The following is a 21,545-nucleotide window of genomic DNA, read 5'->3' on the forward strand; positions in this document are numbered from 1 at the left end:
CCCACAGATGCTTTCCAAGGGACTGGATGTACCCACACGTCTTGTTGAGTCACCCCTGGCTGCACCGGAAGTGGAGGATGGCATTGTCCCCCTCCACCACCCTCCAGGAGAGGACAGAGACCACCTGTCCTGACTGCTGTCCAGGGGGGCTTCCCCGCAGGTCAGGCAGCAGCAGAGGCATCTGAGGCCAAGAACCAGTGTGGATCCTTGAAGATGGATGCTCTGATTGTGAAGCTGCTCCAGCTCCAGAGGGCAGCGCGGCATGGAGGGCATTGGCGTGTCACCAGCCCAAGTTCCTGGAGGTACAAGTGGACCGCAAGGGGTCGGCTGGTCTCAGCGGGGTTTGGGGATGCTTGGGAACCACTGGTAGCTAGTGGGCACTTACACCAATGGACCACGGCACGTTGAGTGTGTTGTGTCCCAGCCACAGTCCTGTGAGGCTTCAACTAGGCCGCCACCAGCCTGGAAGACAGGGTAACACGTGTGTCTGACGGGCCAGCCAGCTTCGGTCTGAACCCCTCTGTCCTGATGTAAGTGCAGCCCTCCGGTCGCTGGGCAAGGACCTGGCCCCACAGCACTTGACTTATGACATGAGTACAGAAACACAGGCTTCAACCTTTCTCTCATCATGAATACTATTCTGTGGATTCTTTTCAAGTGTAAATGTGATATTAGCTTCTGGTCCCTACATAGTAGCTGGATTTGGCCAGGTTTAGGATTGCAGTTTGCTGATTGCTGTTGTAAGACACACAAGTAGGGAGGCAAACTTTTGAGAATGAACTGCTGATTCTGGTTTTCCTTTCAAAAGCAATTAGTTTCTGAGTCAAATAGTTTGGGCTCTAAATGTTTTCGTTTCTGAGCTTCTGTCTCTTTCATTTTTTCAGTCAGTAAATATTTGAGCACCAACCACGGGTCCGTGCTGTGATGAAATGGCAGAGCAGTCCCCCTCCTTTGAGTCCATGTCCACCAAGGACTGCAAGGCCTGAGCTGACTTCTGACTCCAACTCAGACACTTGATGGTCAGTCAGTCTTGGTTCTGCCAGGGCAGGAGGTCACATAAACTCTTCTGTCGCCATGAAGAAGGGCTGAGGCCAAACAGTCTCGTTTCCCTACACTCGCTGTTCCTCAGGTTTGACCTCTAACCAGACAAGCGCCCAGCAGCTGCTACTTCTCATATCTGACTGGCTCCATCCAGGGCTGCACGGAGAAAGGGCTCTTGTTGCTCAGAGTGAACTGTGGGGGCAGGATGACCTCTGGACAACCGTGTACGTGCGGGCACGTGGGGCAGCTTCTGCTGATGCTCCACCCTTTGTGGAGTAGGAGCTGGGGTGTCTGATGTCCTGCACTGAACAACAGGGGAGTCCCCTAAATGTCAAGATTCTTTTTGAACAGCCAAGTTCAGAATTTTCTTTTTCTGTGCCTGATTGATCATCTGTCAGCAGAGGTTCACACATTTGCTATTAGTTTCTAACTCAGATGTTCAGGATATAAGGAGAAACACTTGAGAAGCTGTTTATAGAGACCCTACACCCTTTGTAATGCGAACAATTAAGGCCTCTATTTTGTCTGTTTAAGTTCAGTCAGTTCAGTTGCTCAGTCATGTCCGACTCTTTGAGACCCCATGGACTGAAGCATGCCAGACCTCCCTGTCCATCACCAACTCCTGGATCTTACTCAGAGTCGTGTCTATCAAGTTGTTGATGCTATCCAACCATCTTACCCTCTATCATCCCCTTCTCCTCCCGCCTTCAGTCTTTCCCAGCATCAGGGTCTTTTCCAGTGAGTCAGTTCTTCACATCAGGTGGCCAGAGTACTGGAGTTTGAGCTTCAGCATCAGTCCTTCCAATGAATATCCAGGACTGATTTCCTTTAGGATTAACTGCTTAGATCTCCTTGAAGTCCAAGGTACTCTCAAGAGTCTTCTCCAACACCACAGTTCAAAAGCATCAATGCTTCAGTGCTCAGCTTTCTTTATAGTCCAACTTTCATATCCATATATGACTACTGGAAAAACCATAGCTTTGACTATACGGACCTTTGTCAGCAAAGTGATGTCTCTGCTTTTTAATATGCTGTCTAGGTTGGTCATAGCTTTTCTTCTAAGAAGCCAAGGGTCTTTTAATTTTGTGGCTGTCCCCAGTGATTTTGGAGTCCAGGAAGATAAAATCTGTTGCTGTTTCCACTTTTTCCCCATCTGTTTGCCATGAAGTGATGGGACTGGATGCCATGATCTTAGTTTTCTGAATGTTGAGTTTTACACCAGCTTTTTCACTCTCTTTCACCCTCATTGAGGCTCTTTAGTTCCTCTTTGCTTTCTGCAGTTAAAGTGGTATGATCTGCATATCTGAGATTGTTGCTATTTCTATCAGCAATCTTGATTCCAGCCTGTGATTCATCCAGCCTGGCATTTCACATGATATACTCTGCATATAAGTTAAATAAGCAGGGTGACAATATACAGCCATATCTTATGCCTTTCCCAATGTTGAAACAGTCCGTTGTTCCATGTAAGGTTCTAACTGTTGCTTCTAGACCCACATACAGGTTTCTCAGGAGACAGGTAAGGTGGTCTGGTATTCCCATCTCTTTTAAGAATTTTCCACAGTTTGTTGTGATCCATACAGTCAAAGGCTTTTGTGTAATCAGTGAAACAGAAATAGATGTTTTCTTAAAATTTCTTTGCCTTTTCTATGATCCAGTGGATGCTGACAATTTATTCTCTGGTTCTTTTGCCTTTTCTAAATCCAGCTGGTACATCTGGAAGTTCTCAGTTCACATACTGCTAAAGTCTAGCTTGAAGGATTTTGAGCATGTGCATAGACTAGCTTACTTTTTTAAAATCTCTTTTATTGTACAGTCTGGAACAGAATTCTTGGGGGGAGGAGGCGGGGAAGAGACGCATAGTAAAGCACAGGTGCGCCGGGAGCTAGGGCTCAGGGCCACTCCTGGCTTTCACCGCCATGTGTTTCACAGCCCAAAGCCTTGGAATGTGGTCGCTGACCGGAGGAGCCTTTCCAGGAGACCAGGAAGTACCTACATGCATCAAGACAGCGACCATTACTGCGGCTAGAGGAACTGGTCATAACTGCTAATCAGACCAGAGGGAAAGGACTGATTTTCAAAGAAAAGTTCACTGTGGGACCTAAGCTGGATGGTTAAAAGAGAAAGGAAAAAAAAATAGGTGTGAACAGGTAGGGGCTTGGAGACAGCTGTCACTCCCAGAGCTGCAGGCAGGGTTTTAGAACAGAGGTAAATGATACATAGATGGACAGACTTGGAAAGGTAGCTTCCACACAGATAAGGAGCTGAAATGCTGGTTGCCCTGACAGCTGCTTCCCCAAGTAGACAGTCAGCGTAAGGACTGAGACATAATTTGTATGCGGAACCTTCTGCCAGGTGAACTTCCTCTTCCACCGGTCTATCCTTCCCTCATCCTTTCTTCTGAGCCCTTCTTAATTATGGATTTTCTCTGTTCAGACCCAAGCTCAGGGCAGCCAAGGATAAGGACCAGGAGCAGAGCAGAGGCAGCTCCTCACCCACAGGCCAGATGAGGAGCCCCCCACCCAGTGTAGGGGTGTTACAGCCACTCTTCAAGAAGGTGCTGGGGTCTGAGGGAGGGCTCTGTGGGATTCTTGGGCAGTGCTTAAGACTGTTTTTTGCTTCTGAACAACCTACCTCAAACTCCTGTAAAATCCAAAATAAAATGTTTGGAAGTGATTTATTTATAAGAAGAACTCCTACACTTTGCTCTAAAGATCTGCAGCAGAATAAAGCTGAACATGGGTCACAAGATGTAAACCGGAGGCAGACAAATGGAGACAGTGTGGTCCACAGCCACATCTTCAGCTCTGGGAGCAGAACTCAGCAGCTGTAATTATTAAAAGCTTACAGGAATTACAGTTTCATTGTTCTTAGTTTTTATGATCCTCTTTAAAATGAATTAGAAAAGAGTAGGTATTTTTTTTTTCAACAAAGGATGTATAATAATTTGTTTTATTTAAACCAAACCTTGCCTACTCCTTGTGACCTTACTCAGGAAAGCCTGTCTAAAGCAATTACAGAATCACTTCTTCATCTGCCGTTCTGAGCCATCGCCCCTTGCCTTCTGCAGTCACTGTGCTGGTTTCCCTCTAGATGTTCAGTTGTGGCACCTCTCAGTCCTGCTTCCTCTCTGATGGCTTCCTTAACCATGTCAGATCTCTCTCATTGCTTGAAAAAAATTGTTCTCTTGCCACCTCTCTAGGCAAGAATTTTGTTTTTCTTCTGTAAGTTTTTTTCTAATGTAAGTTTTTTCCTGGTCTTAAAAGTTACAGTTACTATAGTAAAAATATGAAGGAAAAAATGAATCATCCAAAATCATGTTTGATTCTTGAATGCCTTACTTCTCCAGCAACTCCTACTCACCTTTCTTGTCTCAGCTTACATACAGGTTTTTAAACCTCCCCTAATGGTTTCCCAAGACAGGCGGGTCATGCTGGAGATATCTGACAGAATGTGGTCCACTGGAGAAGGGAATGGCAAACCACTTCAGTATTCTTGCCTTGAGAACCCCATGAACAGTATGAAAAGGCAAAATGATAGAATACTTAAAGATGAACTCCCCAGGTCAATAGGTGCCCAATATGCTACTGGAGATCAGTGGAGAAATAACTCCAGAAAGAATGAAGGGATGGAGCCAAAGCAAGAACAATACCCAGCTGTGGATGTGACTGGTGATAGAAGCAAGGTCCGATGCTGTAAAGAGCAATATTGCATAGGAACCTGGAATGTCAGGTCCATGAATCAAGGCAAATTGGAAGTGGTCAAACAGGAGATGGCAAGAGTGAATGTCGACATTGTAGGAATCAGCAAACTCAAATGGACTGGAATGGGTGAATTTAACTCAGATGACCATTATATCTACTACTGAGGGTTGGAATCCCTTAGAAGAAATGGAGTAGCCATCATGGTCAAAAAAAGAGTCCGAAATGCAGTACTTGGATGCAATCTCAAAAATGACAGAATGATCTCTGTTCATTTCCAAGGCAAACCATTCAATATTACAGTAATCCAAGTCTATGCCCAACCAGTAACTCTGAAGAAGCTGAAGTTGAATGGTTCTATAATGACCTACAAGACCTTTTAGAACTAACACCCAAAAAAGATGTCCTTTTCATTATAGGGCACTGGAATGCAAAAGTAGGAAGTCAAGAAACACCTGGAGTAACAGGCAAATTTGGCTTTGGAATACGGAATGAAGCAGGGCAAAGACTAATAGAGTTTTGCCAAGAAAATGCACAGGTCATAGCAAACACCCTCTTCCAACAACACAAGAGAAGACTGTACACATGGACATCACCAGATGGTCAACACCAAAATCAGATTGATTATATTCTTTGCAGCCAAAGATGGAGAAGCTCTATACAGTCAAAAAAACAAGACCAGAAGCTGACTGTGGCTCAGATCATGAACTCCTTATTGCCAAATTCAGACTTAAATTGAAGAAAGTAGGGAAAACCACTAGACCATTCAGGTATGACCTAAATCAAATCCCTTATGATTATAGAGTGGAAGTGAGAAATAGATTTAAGGGCCTAGATCTGATAGAGTGCCTGATGAACTATGGAATGAGGTTTGTGACACTGTACAGGAGACAGGGATCAAGACCGTCCCCATGGAAAAGAAATGCAAAAAAGCAAAATGGCTGTCTGGAGAGGCCTTACAAATAGCTGTGAAAAGAAGAGAAGCGAAAAGCAAAGGAGAAAAGGAAAGATATAAGTAAGCATCTGAATGCAGAGTTCCAAAGAACAGCAAGAAGAGATAAGAAAGCCTTCCTCAGTGATCAATGCAAAGAAATAGAGGAAAACAACAGAATGGGAAAGACTAGTGATCTCTTCCAGAAAATTAGAGATACCAAGGGAACATTTCAGGCAAAGATGGGCTCGATAAAGGACAGAAATGGTATGGACCTAACAGAAGCAGAAGATATTAAGAGGTGGCAAGAATACACAGAAGAACTGTATAAAAAAGATCTTCACGACCCAGATAATCATGATGGTGTGATCGCTGACCTAGAGCCAGACATCCTGGAATGTGAAGTCAAGTGGGCCTTAGAAAGCATCACTACAAACAAAGCTAGTGGAGGTGATGGAATTCCAGTGGAGCTATTTCAAATCCTGAAAGATGATGCTGTGAAAGTGCTGCACTCAATATGCCAGCAAATCCGGAAAACTCAGCAGTGGCCACAGGACTGGAAAAGGTCAGTTTTCATTCCAATCCCAAAGAAAGGCAATGCCAAAGAATGCTCAAACTACCGCACAATTGCACTCATCTCACATGCTAGTAAAGTAATGCTCAAAATTCTCCAAGCCAGGCTTCAGCAATACGTGAACCGTGAACTTCCTGATGTTCAAGCTGGTTTTCGAAAAGGCAGAGGAACCAGAGATCAAATTGCCAACATCTGCTGGATCATGGAAAAAGCAAGAGAGTTCCAGAAAAACATCTATTTCTGCTTTATTGACTATGCCAAAGCCTTTGACTATGTGGATCACAATAAACTGTGGAAAATTCTGAAAGATATGGGAATACCAGACCACCTGATCTGCCTCTTGAGAAATCTGTATGCAGGTTAGGAAGCAACAGTTAGAACTGGACATGGAACAACAGACTGGTTCCAAATAGGAAAAGGAGTACGTCAAGGATGTATATTGTCACCCTGCTTATTTAACTTCTATGCAGAGTACATCATGAGAAACGCTGGACTGGAAGATGCACAGGCTGGAATCAAGATTGCTGGGAGAAATATCAATAACCTCAGATACACAGATGACACCACCCTTATGGCAGAAAGTGAAGAGGAACTAAAAAGCCTCTTGGTGAAAGTGGAGAGTGAAAAAGTTGACTTAAAGCTCAACATTCAGAAAACTAAGATCATGGCATCCAGTCCCATCACTTCATGGGAAATAGATGGGGAAACAGTGTCAGACTTTATTTTTGGGGGGCTCCAAAATCACTGCAGATGGTGACTGCAGCCATGAAATTAAAAGATGCTTACTCCTTGGAGGGAAAGTTATTACCAACCTAGATAGCATATTCAAAAGTAGAGACATTACTTTGCCAACAAAGGTCCATCTAGTCAAGGCTATGGTTTTCCCTGTGGTCATGTATGGATGTGAGAGTTGGACTGTAAAGAAGGCTGAGCACCGAAGAATTGATGCTTTTGAACTGTGGTGTTGGAGAAGCCTCTTGAGAGTCCCTTGGACTGCAAGGAGATCCAGCCAGTACATTCTGAAGGACATCAGCCCTGGGATTTCTTTGGAAGGAATGATGCTAAAGCTGAAACTCCAGTACTTTGGCCACCTCATGCAAAGAGCTGACTCATTGGAAAAGACTCTGATGCTGGGAGGGATTGGGGGCAGGAGGAGAAGGGCACGACAGAGGATGAGATGGCTGGATGGCATCATTGACTCGATGGATGTGAGTCTGAGTCGAGTCTGGAAGTTGGTGATGGACAGGGAGGCCTGGCGTGCTGCGATTCATGGGGTCGCAAAGAGTCGGACACGACTGAGCGACTGAACTGAACTGAACTGAATGGTTTCCCCTCTTGTCATAGCTTTCTCGGTATCCTGTAGCCCTGTATTTTTTCTTCATTGCACCCAACTCTGGGTTATAATTAAAGCTGCACTTACTTGGACGATGCCCTCACTAGAGGATAAGCTACATAGAGACTGGAAACATGCTGTTTGTCGTGCGTTTTGCATCCAACACAAGCGCTGAATGAACGTCTGCACTGTGTCTGCCCGAAAGCTGCTTTAGCAATCTGTCCCTACACTGTTTCCTGTTCCTGGAGGGCAGGGGTTATTTCTTATTATTGCAGGATTTTATTAGGCCACAGACCATCTTCATGGGGCTGTGGAAGAGCAGGTATGATACCACGAACCTGGTTCCTGAATTGAAGCAGCCCTGGGTCTCGACTTTCTCCTGTGTGAGGTTGAGGAGTTAGATAAAGGTTTTCCAACTGCCCTGTAGAGCCAAAGGCATCCTTAGGACACCTTTGCTGAGCCATCTAATTGAAATGTCAGTTTAGAGGTTTGCTGACTTGAAGATTTCTAAGCTTTCAAAATTCAGACTGAAAAACTAAGAACCTACCATTAAAAGAGGTCAAGTTCTGGTGAAAACTGATGAATTCTCATCAATACCTAAGTATCAAGCAGGCCCTCTAATACACATTTGCTCAGTGACTACCGACACCTGGTCAGGTGCTGACAGGAGCACTGAACTTGGTGACACAAAGCTCTTGTTTGTAGCTTGCTCTGTCCAGTGTGGGTAGTCATCAGCCACAGGAGAATGACACATGGCTGGTCCAAATGGAGATTTGCTGAAAGCATGAGACACATGCTGCATTTTGAAGACTTGGTATAAACAAGAATGTAAAATATCTCACTGTTACGTAAGTCAAATTTTGAAGGATTTTGGACACACTAGGATTGTTGCTGTTCAGTCACTAAGTCATGTCCAGCTTTTTGCAACCCCGTGGACTGTATATTAGCACTCCAGGCTCCTTTTTCTTCCACTATTTTCCAGAGGTTAGAATTAATTTAACCTGTCCCTTTTATATGGTTTAATATTTAATGTTACTGGATACTATTTAGTGGTTTAATATTTAGTAGTAATATCTAATAATAGTTATTTCAGTCACTCAGTTATGTCCAACTCTTTGCGACCCCGTGGACTGCAGCACGCCAGGCCTCCGGCTATCACCAACTCCCGGAGTTTACTCAAACTCATGTCCGTTGAGTCCAATGATGCCATCGAACCATCTTATCCTCTGTCATCCTCTTCTCCTGCCTTCAGTCTTTCCCAGCATCAGAGTCTTTTCCAATGAGTCAGGTGGCCAAAGTATTAGAGCTTCAGCTTCAACATCAGTCCTTTCAATGAATATCCAGGACTGATTTGATTTAGGATTGATTGGTTTGATCTCATTGCAGTCCAAGGGACTCTCAAGAGTCTTCTGCAACACCACAGTTCAAAAGCATCAGTTTTTCAGTGCTAAGCTTTCTTTATAGTCCAACTCTCACATCCATACATGACTGCTGGAAAAACCATAGCTTTGACCAGATGGACCTTTGTTGGCAAAGTAATGTCTCTGCTTTTTAATATGCTGTCTAGGTTGGTCATAGTTTTACTTCCAAGGAGCAAACGTCTTTTAGTTTCATAGTTACAGTCACCATTTGCAGTGACTCTGGAGCCCAAGAAAATAAAATCTGTCACTGTTTCCATTTTTTCCCCACCCATTTGCCATGAAGTGATGGGACTGGATGGCATGATCTTAGTTTTTACAATGTTGAGTTTTAAGCCAGTTTTTTTACTCTCCCCTTTCACATTCATCAAGAGGCTCTTTAGTTTTTCTTCTCTTTCTGCCATAAAAATGGTGTCATCTGTGTATCTGAGGTTATTGATATTTCTTCCGGCAGTCTTCGTTCCAGCTGTGCTTCATCCAGCCCAGCATTTTGCATGATGTACTCTGCATATAAGTTAAATAAACAGAGTGACAGTATACAGCCTTGATGTACTCTTTTCCAGTTTGGAACCAGTCTGTTGTTTGATGTCTGGATCTAACTGTTGCTTCTTAGTCTGCATACAGATTTCTCAGGAGGCACGCAAGGTGGTCTAGAATTCCCATCTCTTGAAGAATTTCCCACAGTTTGTTGTGATCCACACAGTCAAAGGCTTTGGTGTAGTCAGTAAAGCAGAAGTAGATGTTTGTCTGGAAGTGGTGCTTTTTCTGTGATCCAGTGGATGTTGGCCGTATGATCTGTGGTTCCTCTGCCTTTTCTAAATACAGCTTGAACATCTGGAAGTTCACAGTTCGCGTACTGTTGAAGCCTGTGTTAGAGAATTTTGAGCATAACTTTGTTAGTGTGTGAGATGAGTGCGATTGTGTGGTAGTTTGAACATTCTTTGGCATTGCTTTTCTTTGGGATTGGAATGTAAACTGATCTTTTTCAGTCCTGTGGTCACTGCTGAGTTTCCCAAATTAGCTAACATATTGAGTGCAGCACTTTCACAGCATCATCTTTTAGGATTTGAAATAGCTCAGCTGGAATTCCATCACCTCCACTTGACTTTGTATTCCAGGATGTCTGGCTCTAGGTGATAATCACACCATCAAGGTTATCTGGGTCATTAAGGTCTTTTTAATATAGTTCCTCTGTGTATTCTTGGCACTTCTTGTTACGATCTTCTGTTTCTGTTAGGTCTGTACCATTTCAGTCCTTTATTGAGCCCATCTTTGCATGAAATGTTCACTTGGTATCTCTAATTTTCTTGAAGAGATCTCTAATCTTTCTCAGTCTTTTGATTTCCTCTATTTCTTTGCATTGATCATTGAGGAAGGCTTTCTTCTCTCTCCTTGCTAATCTTTGGAATTCTGCATTCAGATAGGTATATCTTTCCTTTTCTCCTTTGTCTTTAGTTTCTCTTTTCTCAGCTATTTGTAAGGCCTCCTCAGACAACCATTTTGCCTTTTTACATTTCTTTTTCTTGGGGATGGTCACCACCTCCTGTACAGTGTCACAAAACTCCCTCCATAGTTCTTCACTCTGTCAGATCTAATCCCTTGAATCTATTTGTCACTTCCACTGTGTAATTGTATGGGATTTGATTTAGGTCATACCTGAATGGTCTAGTGGTTTTCCCTACTTTCTTCAGTTTAAGTCTGAATTTGGCAATAAGGAGCTCATGATCTGTGCCAGAATCAGCTCCCAGTCTTGTTTTTGCTGACTTTATAGAGCTTCCCTATCTTCAGCTTCTGAGAATATAAATCAAGCTGATTTTGGTATTGACCATATGGTGATGTCCATGTGTAGAGTCTTTTCATGTGTTGTTGGAAGAGGGTGTTTGCTATGACTGGTGCGTTCTCTTGGCAAAACACTGTTAGCCTTTGCCCTGCTTCATTTTGTACTTCAAGGCCCAACTTGCCTATTATCCCAGGTATCTCTTAACTTCCAACTTTTGCATTCCAGTCCCCTATGATAAAAAGGACATCTTTTGGGGGTGTTAGGTCTAGAAGGTCTTGTAGATCTTCACAGAACTGATCAGCTTCTTCAGCATTATTGTTTGGGGCATAGACTTGAATTACTGTGATACTGAATGGTTTGCCTTGGAAACGAACAGAGATCATTCTGTCATTTTTGAGATTGCATCCAAGTACTGCATTTTGGACTCTAAAATTGACTATGAGAGCTACTCCATTTCTTCGAAAGGAATTCGTGCCCATGGTAGTAGATATAATGGTCATCTGAGTTAAATTCACCCATTCTAGTCCATTTGAGTTCACTGATTCCTAAAATGTCGATATTCACTCTTGCTATTTCCTATTTGACCACTTCCAATTTACCTTGATTCATGGACCTGACATTCCAGGTTCCTATGCAGCATTGTTCTTTACAGCATTGGACTTTACTTCCATCACCAGTCACATCCACAACTAGGCGCTGTTTTTGCTTTAGTTCCGTATCTTCATTCTTTCTGGAGTTATTTCTCCATTGATCTCCAGTAGCATATTGGGCACCTACCGACCTGGGGAGTTCGTCTTTCACTGTCCTATCTTTTTGCCTTTTCATACTACTCATGGGGTTCTCAAGGCAAGAATACTGAAGTGGTTTGCCATTGCCTTCTCCCATGGACCACGTTTTGTCAGAACTCTCCTTCATGACCCATCCGTCTTGGGTGGCCCTACATGGCATGGCTCATAGTTTCATTGAGTTAGACAAGGCTGTGGTCCATGTGATCAGTTTGATTAGTTTTCTGTGATGGTGGTTTTCATTCTGTCTGCCCTCTGATGGATAAGGATAAAAGCTTATAGAAGCATCCTGATGGGAGAGACTGAGTGTGGGGTAAACTGGGCCTTGTTCTGATGGGTGGGGCCATGCTCAATAAATCTTCAATCCAATTTTCTGTTGATAATCTATGGTAGTTTTCTGTTTCCAAACTATGATAGTGGTAATGAAGGTAATGGTGACCTCCTTCAAAAGGTCTTGTGCAGGCACTGTTGTATTCTGTGCCCCTGATCCTACAGCAGACCACCTTTGACCCATTCTCTCTACTGGACACTCACGGGCAAGTCTGGGTCAGTCTCTTGTGGGGTCACTGCTCCTTTCTCCTGGATCCTGGTGCGCACAAGGTTTTGCTTGTGCCCTCCAAGAGTCTGTCTCCCCAGTCCTGTGGAAGTTCTGTAATCAAATCCCACTGGCCTCCATAGTCAGATTCCCTTTGTCAGATCCCCAAGTTGCAAAATCTGTTGTGTGTCCTAGAACTTTAACTGTGTGAAAACTTCTTTGGTATAACTTTTCTGCAGTTTCTGAGTCATCTGCTCAGCTTATAGTGAGGCTAATGGCAGCCTCCTCCAAGAGGGCTTGTGTTACACGCTCCATGACCCTGGTCTGCTGCAGCCAGAGCCCCTATCCCCAGGGCAGGCCACTGCTGACCCATGCCTCTGCAGGAGACACTCACTCAGGCAGGTCTGGCTCAGTCTGTGGGGTCTCTGGGTCCTGGTGCCCACAAGGTTTTGTTTGAGCCCTCCGAGCGTCTCTGGTGGGTATCGGTTTGATTCTAAATGCAATTTAACCCCTCCTTTGGGGCTTCTCCTTTGTCCTTGCTGTGGGGTATCTTTTTTTGGTGGGATCCAACATTCTCCTGTTGATGGTTATTCAGCAGTGAGTTGCAGTTTTGGAGTTAAGAACTTGCCTCTCAGGTGTCATCCGTGGCCAGAATGGCAGAATGCCCAGCTCCACCCACCCCAGGTGGTCTAAGTTGGACTCTGCACTTTAGACCCCCAGGTTATCTGTGTGTACTTGGACGTTTGAGAGCCTCTGATCTAAATCAGTGACAGGACTCTTGCTACCAATTCTATTCTTGGCTTGCCTAATCCTGCTGGATCCAGGATTGTTAACTTGAGGGACCTGGATCCTTCTGGGGGTAGAAGTCTAAGCATGGGCCCTAGGACTCTGTAAGATACTGGGACCTTCTGCATATCTGTTTATTTCCATCAGTAAAGCAGTGCCTTTGAAAGGATGGCCTCGTCAGCAACACCTGGGAGCTTGTTAGCAATCAAAGTGGGGGTGGGGAGAGAACAAGCCCTCTTGTGATCCTGAAGTCAGAAATTTGAGAACCACTGAATTAGAGGGGGAAGCAAAGAGAGGGTCGGGCCACTTCTACATCATGGTTTGGCAGGAGGGTGATGCTGGCTTGAACTGAGATCACCATCATGGAAACTGGTTGGAGGAGTGAAGTGAGAAAGAGATAATGGATTTGAGTCTGGATATATTGAAATGGATATTATTGACTAATTTCAAATGTTTACTGAGCAATTTTCTATCTGTATGTTCAGCCTAAAGGTCAAGAAAAAGGGCTTTGTAGTCAAACTTGAATTTTTTGAGAACTGGTAAAAGTAAATCCAACTTTACATGCAGTGTTTAAAAGAACTGTTTTTAACACACTGATTTTATAAACAGTCACCAGTGGATAGCCAACAGTATATGATTACTATGTGATATACTTGTGTTTGTTTTGGTCTAGGGGAATGGACTAAATCAACAATTTATTAAAGGCAGTTTTTTTAAATACATTTATTAACCAATGTTAACACATTAAATGAGTCTATATATTGCTAGTCAGAGCAGCTTACAAAATGCCAGAATGCATCGAAGAACTGGACAGCCACAATGAGTAATTACAATGTGCATAGTGGCTAAGCTCAACACCTTGATATAGCTTTATGATTTGCAGAAAATTTTTAATAATGATTCCTAAACAATCAATTGTAATTTTACCTAAAACTTTTACAAAACCAGGCCACAATCTCTTTTTTTTAATTTTGTTTTTTTTTTTTTTTTTAAACACACAGTTTTCACGCTGTAGTAACTTGGAAATGTGCAACCGTGTCAACGGAGACAAAAAAGCCAAAGTAACACGAGTCTTACTTTCATGCAGCTATCGGTAAATAGTACACACTCTGGAATGATTTCACACCAAAAATAGTTCCACAATAACTTGCTCTCATAGGGGTGGATCGAAGTTTTTAAACTTGGAAAACAATCAGAGACGGTAAGTGTTCTCAGTTACGTCGTCTGGACCAGACCATGGCACTATGGCGACGCTGACCAATCACACAGCAACGAGGAGGGACCGAGAATGCCACGTGCCTGCGTAGTTCAGGGATGGTGTTGACGTGTGGCTACCAGACAGGTCCTCCAAGCCATTGGGCACCACTGGGCAGTAGCTTGTCGATTAACCTGTGTCACCACCATCTGCAACAGCATCAGGACTGGGTGGGGGATTATTTCACAGAAGACTTAGGTACATTTTTGTCTTTAGAGTGACCCTGACAAACCTGGAGAAAACTTTTTGAAAGGTTTTTTCTCCTGATTCTCTCACTTACATTGTGTGTAATTGCTTTAATAAATATCGAAGGTGTAAATAAATATTTACAAATTATTTCTCTAACCTTAAAAATAACTAAATGATAAATGGGAATTTGACTTGGTCTAAGATCAGTCTTTGAAAAAACATAAATTGCGAGGGTTTGTTTTTTTTTTAAAATTAAGGTTTCCTGGCTGTATTTTATATATCTATGTATAAAAAAAATTATTTAACTATCGATCCATTCCTATTGGTAATGCTTCTTAGTCCAGACATTCCGCAAAATACAGACTTTTTACAAATCACGGCATCTTTAATACAAGAAAATTAACATGCATTATTCTTCATTCTGTGTACAGTGATGGAGTTCATTAGTAGGTAATGATCCATTACTACAAACATAACGGCTTCTGTGAAACTTAAGTGCTTTCTTTCCTTTCAGTATTAACTTATGCTAGAAGAGGTGACACCAGATAGTAGGCAATCAGATGACACTTGGGGAGGGAAGGGAAGCATTAAAGAAATCTGTATGCCTCATCTATAATTTCATGTATGGATAAAGGTAGTTTTTGGCTTTTTATTTTTGTTGTTTATTTTGTTACAAGCACTCATGTTAGGACAAAGATGAAATGTGCAAACTTTAAAATTTAAATATTCATTTTCTCTAAGATCCAGCTCAGTAAAAGATTACCCCCAGTTCCCTGCAATTTTAAACTACAAGATCAAAGCTAATAATTTGTTATAAAAGTTATATATTGAAAAGAAATAATGAAAAACACAATTGGGAAACATTTAAGAAAAAATATGCAGGACTAGCACCTGCTGTGTCAACCCTGTTCCCTAAATTCAATCATATACCCACTGGCATAACCAATAGATAATGCCTTTAAACAGTAAAGTAAGCTGAACAAAACCAGCTCAACAAGGTTAAGAAATAAATTTCACATCAAGGTAGTATGTTTTATTTCTGAAACAGTTCTGTAGTTCTTACATTCAGATCTATTTTAAATGTTTCTTTGTTAAACTCACTTGTAATTCACCTGTTTTTTAAAGATCTGTTGTTTAAAGGTTAAAATCTCTGTAAAACCTAAAAATGTTTTAAAATTTGCTGAAAATGCAACAAACTCTCAATTAAAATTTATTTAAAATAATACCCTCCACTGATGTTACTTTTACCCCCTGAAAAACTCCAGAGGAGTGTTAACAAAAGATTTAAACTACTGTGCAAAATTTCTTCACGAAAAGTGTTTAAAGGCTGGTGCAAAATGGGAAGCAAATTCTAAACAATTTTGGCTTCTTGGAAACAAAAACCGCTGTGTCTGAGAGGAATAGTCGTCAGTGATTCTCCAGGAAGAGCCAGCCTTCATCTTTTCCGGCGACAGGTGCGCTTGTGCTCCGCGTGCCAGTGCTCCTGCTGACACTTGATGGAGCAGTACGATGTGTTCCAGCAGCAGTGGTACATGGCCTCCTCCTCACAGTTGTAGCACTGCAGCAAGAAACCGTGACCAGCAGGTAAACGAAACTGGGTACAACTACAGACTTTAAAACTGTGCTTTCAAAGATCTTTCTGACTCAAGTGTAAACTAGGATCACCAAGAACATCAACACGGTTTCTGTCCTGAGCAGGACAGTAGGGAAACAATGGGATGACTGAGGCTCAGCACGCAGTCATTATCAGCAAACTCAAAGCTTACTCGGCACATCAACTTCTTCCATCTGTACTAGGTCATTAACAGCAGCAGCACACAAGCATAATTTCTCTTTTCCTAAAAAGGTCCAAAGGTTCTGAAAAGATGACGGAGCAGCAGCACAAGGACTCCCCTCCATCCTCCCCACACAGCAGCTCTGCTGCACAATCTAAAGGGACTGTTCTGGAACTCTGAGGTCTGGGGAAGGGTGGAACAATAAGTTATGGTCACTCTGGTTATTCTGGCTCTCAGCACTGAAACAGCTACCTCTTGCCCATCGACAGCCCCAGATGGCTGTGTGTGGAGCCCCCTGGCAGGTGTCCTGCAGACTGCTGCTTCTGGTCACAGATGGGCGGCCACTGTATTAACAGTTGCACCCCTCCCCAACCAAAAACAAGTCCTCCCTCTGAAGTGACTTCCCTTTTGCAAGCCACTCAAAATCAATTGCACATATGTGGGAATTAGGAAGTCAATGTGCAAACCCAAGGAGAGGCTTAGAAAAGACCTAAGAAGAGATTTAATTTACACCTCAGTCTGATCCTGGGAATAGACAGCCATAACAATCAAAGAAACAACAACAGCAAACTATGATAAAGGGGAGAAAATGAGTTCCAGTTACCATGTTATTAGACTCAAATGTTTAGTGTTCAACAACAAAAAACATCACAAGGCATACAAAGAAGCAGGAAGTATGACCATTCAAAGGAAAAAGAATCAATCAACAAACTGTCCATGTAAAAAACCTACTGGCAGATATACTAGACACAGACTTTAAAACACCTATTAAAGAAGTGCAAAGAACTAAAGGAAGACATGGAGAAAGTCAAGAAAATGATGTATGAGCAAACTGAAAACATCAATAAAAAGATTCTGATGGAAACCAAAAAGCAGACTTGCGGCTGAGAAGTCCATTAACTGAAGTGAAAAATGACTGGAGGGATTCAAAGGCAGATGTGAGCTGAAGACGACAGGTCAGTGGAAATGAGCAAGACTGGGGAGAAGACTGGAGAGCAGACAGCCTAAGAAGACCCTCAGGGCACTGTCCTTGGTGAACTGTCAGTTCTTACGTTAGAGACCAGTGAGATATTACTTTTATAAAGCAATCAATTTCTTTACTAGAAGCTAATGTATGTTAAGTGCAGTAAAATCTGAAAATCCTTAGTTTGCTATTATGATACTTACATTTACAATTTTATAAGTTAATATCACCTATCAGGGCCAGCCCACTTATCAAAATAAAATACCTGCATAGATGGAAAACTTGTATAAATTATATATATTATGTCCCAAAGTATCATAATCTCAATGTAACAAAATAATTTTGAGCAAATACTGAGAAATGTGGGATCTGGAGTTAAAATACAGTTTAAGTTAATTAAAGTTGACAGTTTCACATTAGACTGTATTTCAGGATTTTTACATATGCCATATAGATCTTTCTGAATTAATTTTCATCATACCTATGGTATTTTTTTTTCATAAATCAGATTCTAAGAAAATAGTGGTATTTACCCACTGCTTCTTCTTGGTCTGAGAAATTAGTTGTTTGTGCTGTGTTGCTAGCTTCTTGATTTCCTCTACAAATTCTTCTTTACACTTTTCCTTTACTTGCTTACATTTTCTGTCCATCTCACCCTGCATATTGGCTACAGCTTTATTTACAGCTTGTCTTTTTTCTTCTTCCATTTCAGAACGCAGCTGAGATGAAAAAAAAGTTAACCCAGAGTATGTCAGCTCATAATTTACACAAACCATTAAGCAAAACCTTAATACATAGTTTCTACTTAAGTGATGTACCTGTTCCCTTTATTTCATTAAGGGCTATAAAATATTTAGGTGAGAAAAGTACCTGTTATTTAAAATATTATAAAAAGATGTTTTATTCCTTGTTTTAAAGAGCTGCTACCTGGTTGATGCCTAAGCGACGTAAAGCCACAACAGGAAGACTAGTCACCTAACCCGCCCGTGTGTCTGAGGCAGCGCTGGCACTGAGGGCTGTGTTACCTTTTCTAGAGCTTCTCGAACAACTCTTTCAGTTTCTCGTTTGTGATCAGACTTCATTCGGTCTTTAAAGTCATTGAAAATTTTGGTGTACTTGTCATGGCACATGCTTTGACACACTCCATCACTGGTGGTCTGGGTGCTTCGATGCAGCATTCTTGGGGAAGAGGCACTTAACTTCTTGGTCTGAGTTGACACAGAAACTTTTTCGATTGGCTGAGGCATCGTGGGGATTTCCTGGCTGGAACTTACAGCTTCCGTTTCAGGCTCTGGTTCCTAAAGGATAAGGAAAGTGCCAGAGGATTTACTAGTTCAAGAGCAAGCTCTATCTGAAAAAAAACAGAGTGATACAAACAGCCATACAACTGCTGTTCAAACAATCATGTAAGAAAATGGAAAATTCTTTTGTGTATTTGATCACAATTCAAAATAAAAAAAAATTAAAACATATGCAATTTATAGGTACAATCATTCTACAGGAACTTCATTTACAATTCCATTAAATACTAATATTAAGGTGTTTCCTTTCAAAGAAGGAAACTAAACAAAAAGTTTACCGTGTAAGATCATTAGAATTTATCGTTACTTCTTTGGATGAGATTCATAAACAAATACCCTATGTGGTGGTACTGTGCCCTGGTTTTAAAATGTACCTGGATTACAGAATTGTAAAAGCCTGAACTTAGCCACAGTTTCTTTCAGTTTTCAAATGCTGGTCTCATTGATCTGCTGGATAAACACTAAAAATTGTTTATTAGTGCCATGAGAAAACATCAGTGTTCCCAGACCGTGCAGCAAAGGACTGTCCCACTTCGCCAGACGTGGTCAGTGCTGCTTAACTGGATACTCCCATGTGTTACCCTAGTGACAGGGCAGCGGGCAGTCTGGGTCCAACCTGGTTGCTATCTGATGGCAATCCTTTTTGCAAGTTACCTGTCAGGAGCACTGCCTGGATCACAACTGTGAAAGTATTTCCTGTTTCACTTGTCACCGGGACACTGCAAGGTGGGCAACTTACTTCTTTTTTGGGTTCCACACTTTGATTACGTCGTCCTTTCTTTGCTCTTGGTTCTTGAGTGACCTTTAGCTGTGGACATCATCAAAGTAACAGCACGTTATTCCTGACACCACAAAACATTTCTCTGCTGGAACTAGCCATGGACCCACAGGGGAGAGGTGGGCACCTGCTGTGTCCCTCTCACATTAACTCTTTCAAGACCACATGGTTGGCACTCACTGAATGATTCCTCTGGGCGGAGGGCTTGAAAGAGCTAATGTGCTGGTCGAATCCGGATCAGTAGTGGTAGCTTCTGTGAACTAGGACTGTTTCTGGTTTGTTTTGAGGAGCACTTGACAAATGTTGTGTGAAGGAAGAAGTCACCACCTGCTCATTCCATGCCAGTGCGTCCTGGCACCCGCACCTCCGGAGCACAACTGACAGGTTCTCACTGGCGCCCTCACCTGCTCGTTGCTGGTGGAGGAGATGCTGGACTCTGCCTCCTCCTCCCCTCGGTCCTCATTCTTGGACTTCCAAAACCTCCCTTCGCGGAGGAAGCGCTGGTGCAGCTCCAGTTCGTCGCAGGCCTTCTTCCAGCCCATACTGCGCTTAACATGCAGCCGGTGAACATTGACTGTGATGTCCTGGATGTTCTCAGAAGGAATCCAGGCCCTGTGAACAACATTGAAAAGGGACAGTTAGAAGTTTCCCAAATGGCAGAAACTCTGTGCATTGTAAAGCACAGTTTGTGACTTGAATAAAAACTTTTACCAAGTAGAAAAAAGGTGAATTGACTTGTTTTTCACAGTCATCAGAGTAAAGTCCTCAGGGTGAGAATGACTTATAAGCCTTTTTTAAAGTGTTCAATATCTCATTGTTTTGAATACTATAAATTACTCAAAATCTAGCTACTTGCATGTTAGAATTATAGAAAGTGAAAGTCGCTCAGTCGTTTCCGACTCTTTGCAACTCCATGGACTATACAGTTCATGGAATTCTCCAGTCCAGAATACTGGAGTGGGTAGCCTTTCCCTTCTCAGGGGATCTTCCCAACCCAGGTCTCCTGCATTGCAGGCGGATTCTTCACCAGCTGAGCCACAAGGGAAGCCCAAGAATACTGGAGTGGGTAGCCTATCCCTTCTCCAGCAGATCTTCCCAACCCAGGAATCGAACTGGGGTCTCCTGCATTGCAGGCGGATTCTTTACCAGCTGAGCTACCAGGGAAGCTATAGAGTCATTTGCAAATGCCCAGAAATGTTCATGAGACAGTTACATATAAAATGAGGTCATTACATCCCTATTCATTAGATGGACCATGACTAACAAGTGGGAAAGTGTATACCATTCTGCAACCAAGCACTCAATTGTGAGCCCACAGTTGATCTACAACTACATTTGGTTCTATCAGGAAGAAAGCTAGAATAGAAACTGAAGAAAGCTTTCCTGGGTACTAATCACTTACTGGCCCTAGTCTCCCACTGCATCCACTCACCTGGGGCTGACTATGGGCCAGTGAAAGCACCACAGAGTGTACAGTCCTAGGACTGTTCCTGCCTCATCTGATGGCTCACGGAGATGCTGCCCAGATGGGCTTAAGGTAAGCTATTAACTAGCAGCTGGAACGCAGCGAGGGTCCTAACGGTTAGCTTTCCTGGTAACTACGCTAGTGCTCCTACGTGCACTGCCACTGCCCTGAACTGAGGAACGAGGAGGAACAATGCAGCACACGCAGTCTAGGTGACTCTGGACACGAAGAGAGAAGGGTGTCACCAGTGAGGACATGCGGTGGGATACAGCACTAGGAATAAACCAGGATTTACTGTTTCCAGTCTTACTATGGAGTTAAAGAAATACTAGACCTAAAACTGTTCTGAAGGCATCAGAGAATCCTGGCATATATGCCTAACGTTATAAACGTAGACTTCTAACTTGCTTGTATAAACTAAGCTATTTGCTTTAGAATTTAAAACCACATTTTTAATATACAGTAATCCATATGGTTACATGCTAATGACAGCTGAAATTGTTAAATTTGAACTTATTTATAAATATTACATTAACAGTGTCATCTGACAGTGCTATATTAGAAACCAAAGTAAACTACACTTGAGGAGAAGTGCAAATACAATTCTGCTTGTGGAAGAGTTCCTTGCCATTAAATCCTGTATTCTTATTTACTCTTTCAGTCAGCAAACATTTACTGGGCAATCAAAAACTGTTTAAACACTTTTTAAAAGCAGTATGTTTTTGAGGATTTCCATCATAAGCAGTGCTGACTACCTGGAATGAACTTGTGACCTAGGAGAGAATTTTATCCTGTTAAATTATGTATCCCTTGGATTTAATAAAACTGAATGAAGAGTCTTAATGTGAGACCTTATTAAGTCTCAATGCAATTCATACAACATACCTATTCTCTCAATCATCTCCATTACTATAATCAGGTTTCAAGTTTGAGA

At 42.4% G+C, this 21,545-nt stretch overlaps 1 protein-coding gene across 17 annotated transcripts in view; it reads right to left on the bottom strand.

Moving 5' to 3' along the window:
* Window positions 1-13,592: 13,592 nt before the first annotated feature.
* Window positions 13,593-21,545, bottom strand: part of ZMYND11 (zinc finger MYND-type containing 11) — a 75,561-nt gene continuing 67,608 nt past the window's right edge. For 16 of the 17 annotated variants that reach the window (XM_005214449.5, XM_005214447.5, XM_005214444.5 and 13 more), the window contains 5 exons: window positions 19,551-19,758; window positions 19,108-19,176; window positions 18,093-18,365; window positions 17,601-17,786; window positions 13,854-15,886 (listed from right to left, as the gene is read on the bottom strand). In XM_005214449.5, coding sequence (XP_005214506.1) covers window positions 15,764-15,886; window positions 17,601-17,786; window positions 18,093-18,365; window positions 19,108-19,176; window positions 19,551-19,758 — 859 coding nt within the window. In that variant the 3' untranslated portion in view covers window positions 13,854-15,763. 17 annotated transcript variants of the gene reach the window in all.

This window comes from Bos taurus, chromosome 13 (genome assembly GCF_002263795.3).
Source record: "Bos taurus isolate L1 Dominette 01449 registration number 42190680 breed Hereford chromosome 13, ARS-UCD2.0, whole genome shotgun sequence".
In the NCBI taxonomy this organism is placed as follows: Eukaryota; Metazoa; Chordata; class Mammalia; order Artiodactyla; family Bovidae; genus Bos; species Bos taurus.